Genomic DNA, 18,226 nt, shown 5'->3' with positions numbered 1-18,226 from the left:
CTTTAAAAACTATCTGAATTTCAATTTGATAATGCTAAAAATACTTATTTTTATATCCCATTTCAACTGTTATTTCTTCGTTTTTGTTGTTATTGCATTATTTTTTTGTTTTTTGAGAAACACGATAATATCAAAATTCCCCTATTATATAAATAACATAAACCTAGGCAGTAGCTGCCAATTGGGCAAATGGACATCATTTGTAAACCCACAACCAAATGCTGTGGGCAAATTTGCGAGAGACAATGGGCAAATAGATATCAATACCAATACCAAGTGTGCAATGGCCGAGCAAGATGAATTATTATACTCGTACTAAATGGATTAGGAACGAGCTGTGTAATAATTAACTGAAATTTGTCTGGCGCACACAGGCCATGGCCAAGTGTTTGATGGGAAATGAGATTCGTTTGTGTGCATAATGCGGTTGCCAACGTTGAAAACTGGCAGCAAGGACCCATGTTTGGCAAATGCAAATTTTCTGCAAATTTCCTAATTACTTACGGCTGGTTGGTTGGTCACTGCCCATCAATGCAGTCGGTCAATTGTCTAGGACTCCAAGTAGATCTTTGTGGGAGCACAAAACTGATGTATGTACATACATACAGATGTATGTACAAAATACTGTCGGATCTTAGCGGAAACGGAAGTGATGGTTTTGACACACCATGGATGGTGGTGTGTGTGGTTTCTGGATTCCTCAGCACCGATTCCAGTAAAGCAAACAGATTTTGTGATAATTTATATTTGATCTGAACACACAGTGGAGACTCGTTAACAATTCACCCATGCGCACACATATGCAGATGGCCAGCGGAAATGACACCACGCCCACATCCAACCACAAGCACAATCATCTGGATATTACACCGCGACTGGAAGCTATGGACTTGGTCCTTCTGATTTGTGGAGATTTATTTATTTAACATCGCACTTATCAAGGCGGTTTCATTTAATAATGTCGTTAACATTTAACAATCGTATGAATAAAATTAAGCTGTCTTTTCTTAATATTTTCTTGTTTGGTTTTCTTGGATTCATTTTTTTCATCTTAGCTTATATAATGCAAGCAAATATTTAATATTATAAGGCCAGATGATGGGGTAAAAAACATGTTAACAGAAACCTTATATTCCATTTGATATAGATCGGAAATTATTTGGTTTTCTTCTCGGCCAAAAGCATTGATTTCTTGTTCCGTTTATTCTTTGCATGCGAGCCACCAACAGCTTGCAAAATGGAATAAAAAAAGACTGCTACTGAGTGGCAGCCCAATGGTTTCCATATAACATTTATCGAATATGAATTCAAGCAAGGAAAGCTAATGCTTAACGCACATGTTTTGTGGCTGCTGCACTGCTGCGTACCTCATTCGCTGTGTTGCGTGTGCCCACAATGCGGATATAGACCACTGGACGCGGAGTGAAGAGGAAGTTCTGCCAGGAGCGGATGCTGTCGTTGCGGCGGTCCACGATCATCTCTTGATCCTTGCGGTTCGTCGAAAATTCGATGAAGAAGCTGTAGTTGCGATCATCGAGGTCCCAAAGCAACTCCTCATTGAACCCAAATAGTAGGGTTGGCCCAAACGGACGAGGAGCTCGCCGCTGCGCAATTGGTGGCAAGTATACCCCGAATACAGGTCGTAGTGCAAATAATCGCCGTTGATGAGCTCGTTTCGGCTGCGACTCACGCCTTCCGTCACAATGGCGCTCATCTCGACGGTGGCCACGTTCGTCTTGGGCGCCACAAAATGTTCAACTAAACGCTGCAACTTGGCCGTGTGCTTGGCTTCCAGACACAATTACATAGAATACCTATATATTAATGGAAAGGAAAAAAGGTAAAAAATGGGGAAAATTCGAAGAGATTACTGCTGACTTACCCGGTTCACAGTGTTGTGGGTGGTCTGGTCGCCGGACACCTCAACGTAGTAGGTGTACGCCCGGCTGTCTCTGTCCCAGAGCAGCATGCGGATGTGATTGATCATGCAGAACGTGCCCAATTCGATCACAATGCCCACATCTTTGCAGTCCGTGATGCAGTGACGCGTATACCCATTCTCCGTGTCATAGGAGGTTACATCTCCATCCAGCAGCGCGTCGCGACACTCTCCCTGGATGCTGCGCGATAGAAACGTCTATGCGGCCACGTTCTCCTCCGAAGATAGAAGAGAAGATCTGCACCTCGGGGGCGAAGAAGCAGTCACGTCGTAGTACCTCCTCCAGCGATTCCTGCAAGCATTACATACTCTCAGTGCCAACTTTACCAATTGGTTTTAAACCTACCTTAGATAGCGTATCGAAGGTGTCGTGCAGCAGCACGTCGTCGGCATTGCGATCCATGAACATTAGGCACACTTCGGTGAGCTTCTCCAGATTGTAGAGACGCGCCGCATCAAGAATCATGCATGCAGACATTGTCCAAGGCCAGATACTGGCGCAAATAATTCGAGATGGCCATCTTCAGATCCTGGAATCCATACTGATTGGCCATGCCCAGCACATCGATGATGGAATCCTCGCCCAGTGTGGACAGCAGCACCTTGAACGCATCTAGCGGCACCTCAAGCGGTAGTAGATTAAGGCAAGATTAACAAGATCAATAAAATAATTAAATACTGTATAAACTACGAGGCAGCGCAATTTGGTGACCGGTAATTAATGGGTAGCCCCAGCACAGCTGTCAATTCAGGCTCAATGTTATGTTTTGGCAGTAAATATGATTGATAGTATTGGCTGCGGCTGCTTTCTGTGCATCGATGCGCGTAAACGAATTAATTACTATTTAATTATTCGCATATTGATTACCGAACGGAGGCAGAAACGTGCCAAATTGCGACACAATGTCCATTACAATTCAGTTTGGCAGTGAAAAACTAAAGAGATTGAAAATGACTGAGTAATTTCGATACTCTCGCTCTCGCTTTTGGAATATTGATTTGAAATCAAGTTGGTCGAAGTGTTTTTGGATCTGTTTTGCACAGCTTTCTGTGCAACTCAACTGCCAACTCCGCTTTTCGCTCTGTTTTGCCATATCCTGTGGCAACTTTAAAGCTCTTTGGCCAAGCACAAAACTTTCGACCGCAAAAAGGGCCTGCCGCAGGAGCTCCATAATCCTCAAAAGGCTTTCTCATTGCCAAAGCAACCAGAATACGCAGCAAATCTTGGCCGAAACAGACACAGCTGAAATCTCATCATAAGCTCTGCTTCCTCGACCAAATCTAAAGTTCGCTTTCAGCACAGGGAGATTTTAAGACTATGCCTTTGACATTTCTTGTTGTCCGTGTAAAAAAATATAAGAATGTTTTTTTTAGATGGAGTGAGCTGACTTCACATACTTTTTGAAGGGGTAGCCCAAGAAAAAATCACAAAAATTTAATTACACTTCATTCTATACTTGTATCTATAAAAAAATCGGTTTTTTTTTTAGTTTATTCCTGATTTGATTACTGAGTTTCATCCCGTTATGTTGGACATATTGTAAATATGTATATATAAACATATAATATATTAAATATTTTATTTGTTAAATTTATTGTTTACCCAATGAAATATAGCTAGAGTGCATTCCAAGGGTCATTTTAAGTATGCATATATCGCTGGTGTGATAATAAAAGTCATGCCCGAAGCCATCCACGTACTTCAACCGAAATGGATGTCCGTGTAACTGATGACTCCTGGATGCCAGGTCATATTCATCTTACGACTTCAAAGGATGGGCGTGGCAACAATAGATGGTCCCAGGACACAACAATAGTCGTTGCGATGGCTAAGGAGGCACTTTTCGGTGGCGAAAAAGGAAAGGGACCACGAAGCTCAAAAAAAAGGACAATAGCACCTAATGGTGCGTTGTGGTGACGGTGGTGTTAGGCTAGTGGTGCTGCTGGGTTGCTGGGTTGCTGGGTTGGTGTTGCCGGTGGTTCCGGCCGGAAGAGTGGAACGCGGTGCCATAGCCACCGACGGTGTCCCTCATTTATCATTTACACACCATCGCACGGGAAAACAGTCCGAGCACTGGCCAAATGATGGTGATGGGTTGATTGTTCCTGGCTGCCGGGGCTAGAAAATCCTCGGTGGAAACTCCATTAACGCTTTATGTCGGCCCGTCATTTGCATTGATTAAATCACTTTGCGGCCGGTTCGGCAAACGGTTGGCAAATCCCCACCAACTTTCCGCAACAGTTGTTGCGCGCCCCCAAATTTTTATGCACTACTTCTTTGCCTCAAAAATTGCCTTTTTTATTCGACATTGCGAAGCAAAAATTTTCCAACCACGTTGTGTAAAAAAATTTCCAATAAATTTCACCAGGGTCCTAATGGACATTTAAATTTTGGTTCGTGATTTTGTTCTGATACAGAGAAAGTTAATGGGAAAGTGCAATGGTCTACGTCTTCTCTGTTTTTTGTTTGTCTTTACAACTGAACGTGATTAAGCTGTGGAAAACAACACTATAAAAGCCAATTTTACAGCATATTTTGAAAAATGACCCGAAACGGAGCAGATGCCAGCATATGCGCATCATCACGGATTTCATTAGTGAGCCAGAGGAACAGCAGCTGTACGAGGAGATCGAGCCCTATATGAGTCGTCTGCGCTACGAGTTCGATCCCTGGGACGATGTGGGATAAGATAACGAACCTATATGTTTGTATGGATAACATCCAAGTTGATGTTGACCGTCTTGCAGGCCATACACGGTTTTCGGGAGACGGAGCGGAAGAAGTGGTTCCCTAAAAACAGAGAGGTCCTGGAGCGCGTGCGCCAAGTCGCCTTCGATGGATCAAGCCCCATGTGGATAGCACGAAAGTAGGTCCATAATTGCAGTGATAACACCGGAAAGACTGTTTGCAGAGAAGATTGAAGACATACTGCGAAATCCCTGCGCAAATATTGAATTTAAGAAAGCAATACAAGGAACTCTGAATCTAACTGCTTGACTCGCTGATGTGTGTTTTTGACACAGTTTCACTATAATTAAATAATAATAATAAATCTGCGCAACTGTTTGAAGTATTCTGGTTAAGCTCGAAATTGAAAGCTCTCTGTTAGTTTCTCTTTCGCCGTTAAAATGCGTTCCACGAGACTGTTACGATAACGATAAGAGGCCATTTTCTTTCCGCAATACACATTCTGCCCGTTATGCAAATACGTAGTATTTGTACGTAGTACGTAGTATTTGGACCAGTACGGGACCAGTTCGGGACCAGTACGGGACCAAGAGACGTTTCTGTCGCGCTGCATCCAGGGAGAGTGTCGCGACGCGCTGCTGGATGGAGATGTAACCTCCTATGACATGGAGAATGGGTATACGCGTCACTGCATCACGGACTGCAAAGATGTGGACATTGTGATCGAATTGGGCACGTTCTGCATGATCAATCACATCCGCATGCTGCTCTGGGACAGAGACAGCCGGGCGTACTCCTACTACGTTGAGGTGTCCGGCGACCAGACCACCCACAACACTGTGAACCGGGTAAGTCAGCAGTAATCTCTTCGAATTTTCCCCATTTTTTACCTTTTTTCCTTTCCATTAATATATAGGTATTCCATGTGGTGTGTCTGGAAGCCATGCACACGGCCAAGTTGCAGCGTTTAGTTGAACATTTTGTGGCGCCCAAGACGAACGTGGCCACCGTCGAGATGAGCGCCATTGTGACGGAAGGCGTGAGTCGCAGCCGAAACGAGCTCATCAACGGCGATTATTTGCACTACGACCTGTATTCGGGGTATACTTGCCACCAATTGCGCAGCGGCGAGCTCCTCGTCCGTTTGGGCCAACCCTACTATTTGGGTTCAATGAGGAGTTGCTTTGGGACCTCGATGATCGCAACTACAGCTTCTTCATCGAAATTTCGACGAACCGCAAGGATCAAGAGATGATCGTGGACCGCCGCAACGACAGCATCCGCTCCTGGCAGAACTTCCTCTTCACTCCGCGTCCAGTGGTCTATATCCGCATTGTGGGCACACGCAACACAGCGAATGAGGAACGCAGCAGTGCAGCAGCCACAAAACACGTGTGTTAAGCTAATGCTCTCCTTGCTTGAAATCACATTCGATAAATGTTATATCGAAACCATTGGGCTGCCACTCAGTAGCTGTCATTTTTGAACAAGACTTCAATCCAGTTTGGGCACTCTATTAAATCACATCGCGCCATTTTCTGGCATCAAAGCAAAGAAATTATATTGCAAACTTCAAAGCATAAAACCACATTCGAAATGGAGAACATTCATTTCATTGACTTCCACTACGATTCCATCAAGGGGTTTTTGCTGAAGATGCGAAATTGCAAATCCTCACCGAGCACGGACTTAGATGTTCAAAAATTCTTTGAACATTATTTGCGAAACTTCTACAAAATGCCGGAAAAATTTATCAACGATTGCGCAATTAAAATCCATTTAAAGCTGTAGCCTTTTAATGTTTAAATGCAATTTGTTGTCATTAATATAATAATATATAGTAATATAGTTGTATACGACTTACAGGATCCCGTTATCAAGGACAATTACATCAAAGAAGTGGAGGAGATGACCTACGAAATAAATGCAGAATGCAACTACTTGGTACTTCGCCTTCAGGACGACATCGATCGTTTCTGCTTGGTTTTCACCGAGCAGAACGTAAAACAAACAAGTTCCCTCTGCGAATTCGAGTTCAATGGCAGTTTATATTGCTTTTTGAAGTTCTGATAGATTTGCATTATGTAATTTTATTTAATTTTTTATGCAATGTTTAATATTTTTTGTATCAATATCCGTGTGCGTTAAGCAATAGAAGCTTTTCGACTCATTTTCCTATGAGAAATTGTTGATTTTAAGCACAGCCAATGCCAATCAGTCCATCGACATGTCACGCCTTTGGCTGCTTTGATATCGCCGGTGGACCCACGTTGGAGCCATCAAACTGGGGGACACATGCCACCATCAGCTCTGGTAATTTCGCAATTTTGGCCTGGTTGTTGAAACGTTACAAGGAAGTGACAGGAGGCTTCCACTATCAACATCATAGTGCAAGCCATAGTGTGAATACTGGTCTCGGGTACGACCGACCGTACGTTCGGGACCAGTACGGGACCGTTCGGGACCAGTACGCGACCGTTCGGGACCAGTACGGGACCGAGAATTTGTATGTATGTGTGTTTCGCTAAAATTTAATAATAATAATTCAAATACACCTGCACAACTTTTTGTAGTTTCAAATTCTGGTTAAGAGTGAAATCAAAAGCTCTCTGTGAGGTGAATCGACCCACGATTTTGCGATGTTTTATCGGTGTTTTTGTGATTTAAAATGATCGCTAGTTTTCATACAAATTGTTTTAATAAGCGGTGGTACACTGATAAGAACACTTCTGATAACGTTTATATACTGCACCAGTGTACACTTTTATAAACACACAGCAAATTTCAGTGGTTGAAGCTGATAAGCTTTTACAAATGTATTATTATGAGTGAGTTCCCGACATTCTGCGCAAATATGGGCCAACAAGAGAATCCGGTCTCAGTTGCGCCGCGAGCTCGGAGCTCGGAACATTCAGAAATGAGTGGGATAAACGACGAAGCTTCTGCAATAGCTAATGCTACCGCAGGCACTAAGAGAAGTAACGATGGAGGCGCTGGTGAACAAGTGTCGAGACTCAAGGGGCGTAAAATCGCACAATTGGGTCGGTCAACTTGCTCAGCTGGACCTTCAACTACTCATCCACCCACCACAATCTTTGCACTAAACACCTATTGCTGGGATATGATACTGTCCTATTTGAGCCTGAGTGAGCAACTCCATCTCGCTGCCTTAAATCATCAGCTAAAAATGCTTATCGAATCGCTGCAACACAGGTACAATATCATTGAAGAAAGCGTCACCGGAAGTATCGGCGAATCGGAGCTGCAACAACTACTGGACATTGTCAGAGAGCACGTGATCAGCTATGAGTCGCCATTGGATCCGCTTTCTGGGCAGGATCGGCATTTGTGGATGTTGCGGGACTACTGCCCAAACCTGCGACACCTCAAAATGTCTTTTCGACGCCCCCGATGGCACGATTTGTTGCGATTGAAGAATCTAACATCGTTACATGCTAGCCTGCAATTCTCGAATGCTGGTCTTTATAAGAATTTTATAATTAGCCTAAGCGCTTTGCCGCACCTGAAGAAATTGAAATTGGAGGCGACAGCCTACACGGGCGACGGACTACATGCCCTGGATAAATTGGAGTACCTGGAGATTGGCAACCAGCATGGATTCGATGCCAGCATTTTGGCCTCGTGCTGCATGACAATGAAGAAGTTGTGCCACCTTAACATGGGTGAAAACACCGCCAACCTGGAAGGGGAAGACTTTCGGGTAATTGTAAGAAGGGGCCACAATCTGGAAAGGCTCGCCTTTACGATAATAAATTTGAAAGAAAATATACCCTACGATACTGTCCACCAGCTTCCCAAATTGAAACACTTGCAGTTGTGGCATTGCGACATTAATGCCAGTTTCATCGAGAAACTCATTCAAAAACCGGGCACTCCGTTGGAAAGTCTTATTTTGGTGGGAGATACCCTGGAACCGGAACAAGTAGATCATATCTGCGAGATATCTTCACTTCGGGAGCTGTCTGTCGCATGCAGAACAGATGCAGCAAGAAGTTTTCTACGTCTGAAGCATTTAGAAATCTTGGACGTGAAAATGCCAGATGTCAGCAACGATGAGCTGCTTGCGCTTCTGGAAGGATGTGCTCTTTTAAACGTACTTGGTGTCCGATATTGCAGGCTAGTCACCTCTGAATTTGTGTTAAAAGCTTTAAGTTTGTACAGTGGCAGAAAAATTAAAATCTATTTGCATGAGTCATCTGTTGATTGGCGCCTTCTTCATCTTCCGGTTCTGAATGGCAAGACGAACATTCAGTTCATAAACGGCTATTTAAAGAGTCCCATATTGATTAACAACGATTAAATACAAACTAACCAAATTTTTTTTTTCCAGTTTATTATTATTTAACCCTATAAGGTATTCTATGTATATTTCCAGAGATGATGGCATTTACAGGCTGCCGGGGCTCACGATATTATACAATGCTACCTGGTCTCTAGGACATCGAGATCGCAAAGGTCAGCAATTGTGTGCAGGATCACAATGATGGTTAGCTCATTGTGTTCGTACTTCTTTGGGTTCCTAACTGAATTCGTTTTTAGGCCGGCAGTTGCGAAATGTCTCGTGCAAAACAATGCAAGATCCGATACACCTTTTCTTTATTATCTTAGGGCGTCGCAGCTGCTCTAGAAAACATGCACAAAATATTCGGGGCAATAGTCATACATATATGCTGAATTAAGTCAAAATTTTGTAAGAAGCAATATATATTTAATAGATATAACAAATATTTAAGACACGTTATGTTGTTATATTTTTAAGTTTAAAAGGGTTAAACAAAAAATTAAAAAGTCAGGACACATATTTTTTTTAAAGATAAGAAATCAAAACAATCACCATAATTGTTAACAAATTCGCCTATTATTTATTTTAAAGAATGTTATATTTGTATTTTTTTTATAAATATCTATATATATAAATAAAAAAATTCATAGGGAAGACGTACTTCTTTAAAGTCATCCGAATTGATAAATATACTTCTGTCTTTACACTAACCTATTTTTGATATAAATGGTGAAGTTATGAAATGGTTGAGCGTATTGAAAACGAAAAGTTTCGCTTAACCTTTTTGAGGTTTTCCACTGGCAGCCAAATAGTAATAATCGCAAAAGCCGAAAATAAAGCTCTTAAAAAAGTTAATTAGGGAGTTGCTGCTCTTAAATTTAACGCGGAGATTGTTGTTAATTGTGTATTTTCTGTTGCATGCAGTTGATAATTTGTTCAGAACTTCGAGCGGCCACTTTGTTTAAAAGGACTTTCGAAAAGGGGAAAAGTTTTTTTTTCTGTTTCTATTTGTTTCTAGCACAAAACGAAAAGGAATGAATGGAGTTCTTTTCCACTTACCTGCTACTTTTATTTTTGGAGCCACTCGAGACTTAAAGTCCAAAAGTTTAGCCATTTCGTTACTTGTAACCTGAACACTTTTTTAAGTGTTCTAATACGTCGAATAACTAAAAAACTGGTCAAAAACATTACGCTTTATATTCTATTATATCTTGATAAACAGTTGTATAATTTGGCTCAAGTCCGCTTTGCAGTGAATTTAAATCTTAATCAAAGCAACAGTCATATTAACTTAAAAGATTATCGTAGACAGCTTTGAATTCCCATATATAATATAAATAATATATATAACATATAACACATATGTACATATGTATATATTCGATTAACTTCAAAACAATGAAGAACTTGTACCAAACATTTTTTATAAACCTATATTCTTGTTTTGATTTCTGAAGCTTAGAATAAATATGCACTCATTTTTAAAACTATGCAAGATCAATGGACTTAAACAATAAATTAAATTTTAAATTTTGCGCACTGCTGGAGTTGCCAATACTATTTTGAGCGTGAGCATCCTAAAAAAAAAACTTCTGACATATATGGCAACACTGGCGGCAAACGTTGATAGACGCGACGACCTATCGATAGCTGGACAGTGTCATCTCTAACATTTACGACGTGTTGACCGGGAAAAAATCAAAAGAAGCCAGCAATTGCTTTTAAACCACGAACCGCTGAACAAGTACGGAGTTTGTTAAACACCTAAAATTAGCCAAGTCCGTGCAAGCGTAGCCAAACAAGGAAATTAATTCCAACGCTGCCGTGACACAAACTTCCGTACGAAATTGAAAGTCAAATGAATTCTGTACAAAACTGTGTGTGTGCGTGTAATTCAAGCGTCAATTTGTCGATGATAAAATTTGCCTGTGCCTAATGTACACATGTCTGCGTCTTCGTTGAGCATATGAGCCTGTGACTGTGTGCGTATCCGTGTGAGCGTCGAGCATAAGAAAGCAGCACAAAACAACAACAGCAAGAAGACAACGACGCTAAGCGAAAGAGAGAAGGAAGGGAAGAGCAGAGCATAATCGGACTCCATTTTACAAGGCGAAAAAAGGAGTAGAAAGGAGCGCACGATGGCCAGTTTCCAGATCCACCAAGACATGAGCAACAAGGAGAATCCGGGCATTAAGATCCCGGCCGGAGGGAAGAACGCCAAGCAGCCGCTGGCCGTAATTGGGGGAAAAGCGGAGAAAAATGCGCTTGCGCCGCGGGCCAATTTCGCCGTGCTCAATGGCAACAACAATGTGCCGCGTCCTACCGGGAAAGTTGTAAGTACCGTTGCCGATTTCCCGTACATCCAGTGCCTAATTCCAATGCAGCTGCCTTTTTATATTTTTATGGTGGTGGGATCGTCACACCACTGCGCCCGCGCGCATGTGTGAGAGCTCCTAGTGGTGGTGGTGGTTTTCACTCCCTTACCTCTCCCCTACCATCCCATCCTTCTCACTTACTTACTTCTCCATCTTACGTTACTCTCTTAGAATAGACCCATGCACTTACTTGCGCCTAACCTAGAACCTAAACTAACCTAGAAAAAGACACAGGCCTGCAATTACGCGCCTTTTTGATGATTCGCAACAACAAAGCGAAGCAAGGAGAGCAAAAGCAATTGCGACAGCCAACGCACACATGCCTATAAGTGCATACACATACACACACGATCTATACGGGGGAAGCCAGGGAAAGGCGCGCAACTAAAAGTATGATCGATTTATTGGGAAATCATTTGAAATATACTCTTTTTTTTTTTGCTTACTATATTAAGGATGCATATGTAAAAGGGATTATCTTTGTGTTTTTACTTTTATAATCCCACATTGAGTACTTTTCTTAACTGCAATATTACCAAATATAGTAAATTGACCATATTGTTGAATCGTTTCCGTTGGTGAACCTCGTCTTCTGTTCCTTCCAGCAGGTCTTTCGTGACGTCAGAAACCTTAATGTTGATGAGAATGTGGAGTACGGCGCCAAGAAATCGAATGTGGTGCCCGTGGTGGAGCAATTCAAGACCTTCTCCGTGTACGAGGACAACAACGATACCCAAGTTGCGCCATCCGGAAAATCCCTGGCCTCCCTAGTCGACAAAGAGAACCAATATGACGTGAAATTGTAAGTTTCCATCTGTCCCTTGGTAAGCCGCAAGTAAACTTTTGTTTGTTTGTTTTTTTTCACTCCATTCAGCGGTGCTGGGCAGAAGGAGCTGGTAGACTACGATCTGGATTCAACACCCATGTCCGTGACGGATGTTCAGTCGCCCATGTCCGTGGACCGCTCCATTCTCGGTGTCATCCAGTCCAGTGTAGAGGGCACTGAAACGGGAGCCTCGCCAACTGGCCGAGTCAAGGAGCTGCCGCCGCGCAACGATCGTCAGCGGTTCCTGGAAGTGGTTCAGTACCAGATGGACATTCTGGAATACTTCCGGGAGAGCGAGGTAAGCTAAACATAAACATAGTCTTCACTTTCATATTCTTAGATGACTTCCTCACACAAATATTTCAAAATAACTTTTTGGCCTCTTTCATCGCGTAATTCTTGTCTTTGACAATGATGTTCTTTAAAATTGACAACTTTTAACAAGTTGAGTTTTCCTTGATTATCTTAGAGCATATTGCAGCACGGTTTCTGTCATAAATTTGGGATTTTTCCCAAGGTATCTTGCGTTTTCAATGTGTTACTACTTATTTGGCCATGTGCATTGTATTTTTCTGTGCAGACGCAGGCACACGTAATTTCTTAGGGGAAGTCGGACCCTGTGGCACCCTTCGTTGGCATTCCCTTCACGCAACGCTGCCTCTTTATGGGTTCATGGGTACACTTATTCCCGCTCGCGGGCACATGTTTGTTGGGCGGGAAGCGAAACGCTCGTCTGCGTCCGTCTCATCCTTTGTCGTTGTTGTTGACTCTACGTTCTCTCCTTATTCGTCCAAAGTCTTAGAACACTCGGGGTACCAATGGAACTAAAACAAACAATTTTTAAAACTAAAAAGTTTTAAATCGATACAAGAATTTTAAAAACTAAAAGAATTATAAAAATTTAAAAAATTTATTTTAAAAAATTTAAAAAAATTTAAAAAATTAAAAATTTAAAAAAAAATTTAAAAAAATAAAAAAATTATAAAAAAATAAAAAAATTATAAAAAAAATAAAAAAAAAAATTAAAAAATAAAAAATTAAAACTAAATAAATCTTTAAAACCAAAGCAAAAAAAAATTTACAATATTTTAAAATTAATAGTTAAAATACAAAACAACAAGCAGAAGATTCGTTTTGGGCCAGAATGGTCGTATTCTTTATTTTCCCTTGATATTTACCCATCTCTGGTAATTTCGTTTTTTTTTTTTATTTTTAAATATTTTAAATTGCTTCGTTTCCAACATGATGAACATTATAATTTTGTCGTAAAGATTCCCAACAAAGATTGTATTTTTGAAATAGTACATGTTCTAGATGCCTGTGGAAAGTTGCTGCACAAAAATGTGAGGCAGCTTTCTAATCGCATCCAGCTCAGTATACTCGAATCGTCTTGGTTGGGAACTTCAATACAATCCCACTAACGTGAGTTCTTGTTGAACTGATCGTAAAAGTCTTCGGAGACGGCGTTGGTTAAGCCCACCAGGGCTTCCTTGCGCTGGCGATCCTGCTCCACGGCCAACTTGGAATTCGCCCGCATCAACTCATCGAATTCCGCCTTACGTCGGCGGTCGTCCTCAATCTGGTGAAGGACCAAGGTGCGGTCCATATTAATGGAGTATTGCTCCCACTGTTTGTCCATCATCTGGGCCTCCGTCTTGCGCTGAATAGACAAACGAAGCTGCTGCTCTTGTCCAATCCGGAACACGCGAAGTTCTTCGGGCGTCATGCCGCGATACATGAAGGCAATCTTCTTGTTTGGATCGGTGCGCGATTGAGCCACATCCGGATTTTCAGTTAACATGTCGCTGGAGAGCATGTTGTAGATCTCGGCCATGTCATCCTCGTACTTTTCGCGCTTTTCCCTTTCGCGGTCCAATTGCTTTTGCTTGGCCATGTTGATGTTGAACTGACGCACACGCTGGATCACTTGGTTGCGCATCTGGTGATCAGACTTGGCCATCTCCTGCAGATGCTTGTCTCTGCAACCAACGTTGTCCATCAGCACATTATCGGCCTGCTTGCGAGCATCCTCCGCCCTCTTACGCTCCTGCACTTGCTGATCCAGCCAGGCCCTTTGCTGCTCCCGCTGCCGCTGCTTCCTGTCAGAGTTGTAGAGGTCCTCGCCCTGAAAGATTTGGGCACTGGACACGCCCAGCGAAATGTCATTGTCGGCGACTCTTGTTGGACGTGCCTTCTTTAAGAAATTTGGATCATTGAGGTCAAATTCGCGGCGCTGCTCCTTGCGCTGATAGCGGCAGCGATAATAGTTAAGATCCGAGTCCACCACACGCTGTTTTTTCTCCAACTCCATTTCCTGGGCCAGGATCAGACGCTTCTGCAGCTGCTCCTGTTCTTCAAATTTCTTGTCGCACTCCATCTGGGCGGTTCGCTGCTTCTTTTTCTCAAGTATTTGGCGATCCAGCATTTCGAGATCGAGCTGTGAATAGGAATATTCGACAATGACGCTCACCCAGTCGGCAGAAGCGTACTTACCCCGTAAAGACGCTGCTTGGCATTAAAGATGCGCCGCTTCCGCTCATCTTCGTACTGCTCCCGCTTCTGCAGCTTCATCGCCTCGTCGAGATCCTGCTTGGTGCATATACCGATTTTGAGCGTCATTTTGCCGGAGTTACTTATAAAATATGTTCAACTGTATTCGAGGTCGATATGTCTGACTATTCCTTTTAGTAGGATGTGGATATTGGCCTGAGTTCCGGTTGACTTTGTTTGCCCGGTTGCTGGGTGCTTTGTTTATTGTTTGCCTCTACTAAAAAACTAGTTACCGATTATATACATATATCTATAATAATTTCATGTGGACTAACTGCCTCAATATAAATCAAATGTTGATGTATGTATTCATGCCAATCGAATTCTTTAATTTTTGCAGCTCGAGGCGCTTGACGGTTCCAATAATCGTTAAAGCGACCATAAAATAATCACCTAATGTACATATTGCCCATGAATATGTACATATATACATGTGGTGTTTGGCAATTTGGTAATTTCTAAGCGACTCACGTACTACGAAATAACTAATAAATAAATAAAATATTGGTTAACTCCCTCCCCCAGCTTTTGTTTAACACTTCACCTATGGTATTTATACGCTTGAGTTGTTGACTGGACGGTTTTTTCTCCCGTGAAATTTGTACATTTTTGACACCTTAAGATGAAACCGAACGGGTAGTTGGTTGCCAAATTAGAGTGTAGAAAATGCATTAGAAATATATTTGGCTAAGTAGTTGTGATCGTTTGTTAGGCCGAGTAATCTAATCGGTTTCTAATCATTTGTGTTTGCATCTTTCAGAAGAAGCATCGCCCCAAGCCACTTTATATGCGCAGACAGAAGGACATCAGCCACAATATGCGCTCCATCCTGATAGACTGGCTGGTTGAGGTTTCCGAGGAGTACAAACTGGACACGGAGACGCTCTATCTCTCGGTCTTTTATCTAGATCGATTTTTGAGCCAAATGGCGGTGGTGCGCTCCAAGTTGCAGCTGGTGGGCACAGCAGCTATGTATATTGCCGCGTAAGTAGTCTTGACAGTCCGGGAATGATGGTTTGTGTATTCATGGGGTTTTTTTTTTTTTAGAAAATACGAGGAAATCTATCCCCCAGAGGTCGGTGAGTTTGTCTTCCTCACCGACGACAGCTACACCAAGGCGCAAGTGCTACGCATGGAGCAGGTTATCCTGAAGATTCTCTCCTTCGATCTGTGCACACCGACTGCTTACGTCTTCATCAATACCTATGCTGTACTTTGCGACATGCCTGAGAAGCTGAAGTTCATGACGCTGGTAAGCTATTGCGAATGTTAAAGAATACAGAAACAAAGTCGAAACTTAACTTAATGTTTACCTGACACAGTATATTTCTGAGCTGTCGCTCATGGAGGGAGAAACGTACTTGCAATATTTGCCATCACTTATGTCATCCGCCTCAGTCGCACTGGCGCGTCACATTTTGGGCATGGAGATGTGGTCGCCACGGCTGGAGGAGATCACGACTTACAAGCTGGAGGACCTAAAGACGGTTGTGTTGCATCTGTGTCACACCCACAAAACGGCAAAGGAGCTTAACACGCAGGCCATGCGGGAAAAGTACAATAGAGACACGTAAGTCGCAAACATTAGATAGCCGAAGAAGGAGCCCGTGTTGACCCAATGTGTTTCTTAACAGTTACAAGAAGGTGGCTATGATGGAATCCGTTGAGATGAGCAAGGACGACTTCGATCAGCTCTGTGAGGCTTACAATGGCAAGCAGAAAGAGGATGAGCACCAGCAGCCGGATATTAATACTAAATCGAACGTGAATTTGTTTTATAAGTTTTAAGTGTTTTGAGCCTCTGCCATGGCCAAATTGTATATTAGTTTAGTGTTTCCATGTAACATTATGTAGTTTTAGTTGTAAGTGTACACAATGGGTCAATTGCAGTTCGGTTGCAGTCAGGCAGTCGTATAGAAGCTTCGAATTGGTTGGCCGCTTGGCAAGCTCCCGTTGCAAGTTCCGGACAATTTTATATGTGAGCCATATAAAAGATAGTTGCCAAATATACGCGCACTTTTCGCTTAACAACATTCGCGTCTGTCCACGGTGAGAGCTTGTCAAGCCAAGCGTGAGCAGTAGGAACTTCGGCAGTCTTAAAACTATCCGACTAGCCAATTGGAATGGAGGCAGCCACCCGGACACAACATATTAGTGCTGCTCAGGCTACCGATATTTTACATTTCAACCTCTGTATGTTTTCGTGTTTATAAATTGAACCATACTAACGTATACAATGTGTCTAAAGCAGAAACAGCTAGCTTCGAGAATTATTTTACCATATTTATATATTACTATTTACTTCGTGAATGTTCTGTGAACTGCAAAACAAATATATACACCATTTTAACAAAAGACACCTACCGCCCAGCCAGGACGGAATAAAAAAGTCACACTGATCGTGCTGAACTGCTCACAAATGCAGGCAGCCGCGGAATGCTGCTAAGCTCTTGTTCTTATAATCTTATACGCTTACTAAATGTTTACTAAACTTAGTCTAGACCATCTTGCGACCATATAGCTAGAATAGAGAGCGCTGCCCAAATGCATACAGCCAGATGATGGGTCTTACTTTACACTTAGGCTTATGCTAACTAATCCATTTAGTTTGATAATTCCATTGACCATCGAGTGTTTTGTGCTCGCCAGCCGAATATTACCTAAATATCCAATATTAAGAATTCAATAAAACTTTGAAAGATGCAAGCAAAAGGGGTGGTTGTATCATTATTTGTGGGTAGGGTACGACTATTTCGGTGGCAAATTGTTGTATAAATTGTATAAATAAAACAACAAAAGCAAATTAAATAAACAAAGATCCCACCAAATCTCAGCTCCTTCTGCACCCCTTCTCAACGGTGGAGCTCTCGACATGTCTGGACACTGCGGGACACACCTGCGACCGGGTCACGTCGGCGGGTCAATTATATAATATAATATATTAAATAATTTATATAAATAAGCCCAGAAGTAGTATTCGGTTTTTCAATTGTATACATTACATTTTTGAAAGAATTATTAAACATAGCCGCATTAACCATTTATTTGTTTTATTTCGCCATAGCAAACAAATAAAATATAGTCATTCGAAAACGCTACACGTTTAAAAAATAGCGAATCGGAAAATTAACAATCGATATGTGCGAATATTAACTTCATATAACGGGATTTTGTGAGTATTTCTTACATCTCTAATGAATCTACCATTTACAGTTCTTAATTAAGCCAAAGAAAACCGAAAATGGATCTCGGATGTGATGAGGTCGTAACCATGAGCGTGAACGCGAAGGACGGTCCTACTGGCCCCTCTGAGGTCTTACTTGGCCCCCAACTGCCACCACAGTTATATGATATTATATATATGATATTACTTTTCAAGGAATTTACTCTACGAGTAACGGGTATAATTATTATTTTATGTTTCGGGATTGCAGGCAACGCACGAGCTACCCAGTGGAGGATGAGGTGCATGAGTTGACTGCTGCGTTTGGAGAGGTAAGCCTGGTGCCCCCAGGCAGCCCAATAAACCGAGCGACTGACGCGA

At 42.2% G+C, this 18,226-nt stretch overlaps 4 protein-coding genes and 1 pseudogene across 6 annotated transcripts; 3 read left to right on the top strand and 2 right to left on the bottom strand.

The window, feature by feature from the left end:
* Positions 1–794: 794 nt before the first annotated feature.
* LOC6737728 lies at positions 795–5,654 on the bottom strand (annotated as a pseudogene).
* Positions 5,655–6,835: 1,181 nt separating this feature from the next.
* Positions 6,836–9,424, top strand: LOC27208005. The gene is made up of 2 exons (XM_039294175.2): positions 6,836–7,138; positions 9,025–9,424. The coding sequence occupies exons 1-2, from the start codon at positions 6,836–6,838 to the stop codon at positions 9,028–9,030; spliced, it is 309 nt and encodes a 102-aa protein (XP_039150109.1). The 3' UTR covers positions 9,031–9,424.
* Positions 7,478–9,026, top strand: LOC120284211. 2 transcript variants are annotated; one of them, XM_039294173.2, is made up of 2 exons: positions 7,636–7,774; positions 7,842–9,026. In XM_039294173.2, the coding sequence occupies exon 2, from the start codon at positions 7,981–7,983 to the stop codon at positions 8,947–8,949; it is 969 nt and encodes a 322-aa protein (XP_039150107.1). In that variant the 5' UTR covers positions 7,636–7,774; positions 7,842–7,980; the 3' UTR covers positions 8,950–9,026. The 2 variants fall into 2 exon arrangements, with proteins under 2 accessions (XP_039150106.2, XP_039150107.1); XM_039294172.2 differs by having other exon boundaries at positions 7,478–9,026.
* A 1,128-nt stretch (positions 9,425–10,552) lies between the features above and the next one.
* LOC6737725 (G2/mitotic-specific cyclin-A) lies at positions 10,553–17,039 on the top strand. 2 transcript variants are annotated; one of them, XM_016169736.3, is made up of 7 exons: positions 10,553–11,264; positions 11,915–12,108; positions 12,181–12,430; positions 15,443–15,666; positions 15,730–15,934; positions 16,005–16,252; positions 16,317–17,039. In XM_016169736.3, the coding sequence occupies exons 1-7, from the start codon at positions 11,070–11,072 to the stop codon at positions 16,468–16,470; spliced, it is 1,470 nt and encodes a 489-aa protein (XP_016031499.1). In that variant the 5' UTR covers positions 10,553–11,069; the 3' UTR covers positions 16,471–17,039. The 2 variants fall into 2 exon arrangements, with proteins under 2 accessions (XP_016031499.1, XP_002084554.1); XM_002084518.4 differs by having other exon boundaries at positions 10,554–11,264; positions 11,912–12,108.
* LOC6737726 (RIB43A-like with coiled-coils protein 2) lies at positions 13,264–14,872 on the bottom strand. Its single transcript, XM_002084519.4, has 2 exons — positions 14,626–14,872; positions 13,264–14,569 (listed from the first exon to the last, which is right to left on the bottom strand). The coding sequence occupies exons 1-2, from the start codon at positions 14,749–14,751 to the stop codon at positions 13,550–13,552; spliced, it is 1,146 nt and encodes a 381-aa protein (XP_002084555.1). The 5' UTR covers positions 14,752–14,872; the 3' UTR covers positions 13,264–13,549.
* Positions 17,040–18,226: the final 1,187 nt, after the last annotated feature.

This window comes from Drosophila simulans, chromosome 3L, assembly GCF_016746395.2.
Source record: "Drosophila simulans strain w501 chromosome 3L, Prin_Dsim_3.1, whole genome shotgun sequence".
Lineage (NCBI taxonomy): Eukaryota > Metazoa > Arthropoda > Insecta > Diptera > Drosophilidae > Drosophila > Drosophila simulans.
Note: the sequence above shows the minus strand (reverse complement) of the source record. Positions and strands in the feature narration are given on the sequence as shown.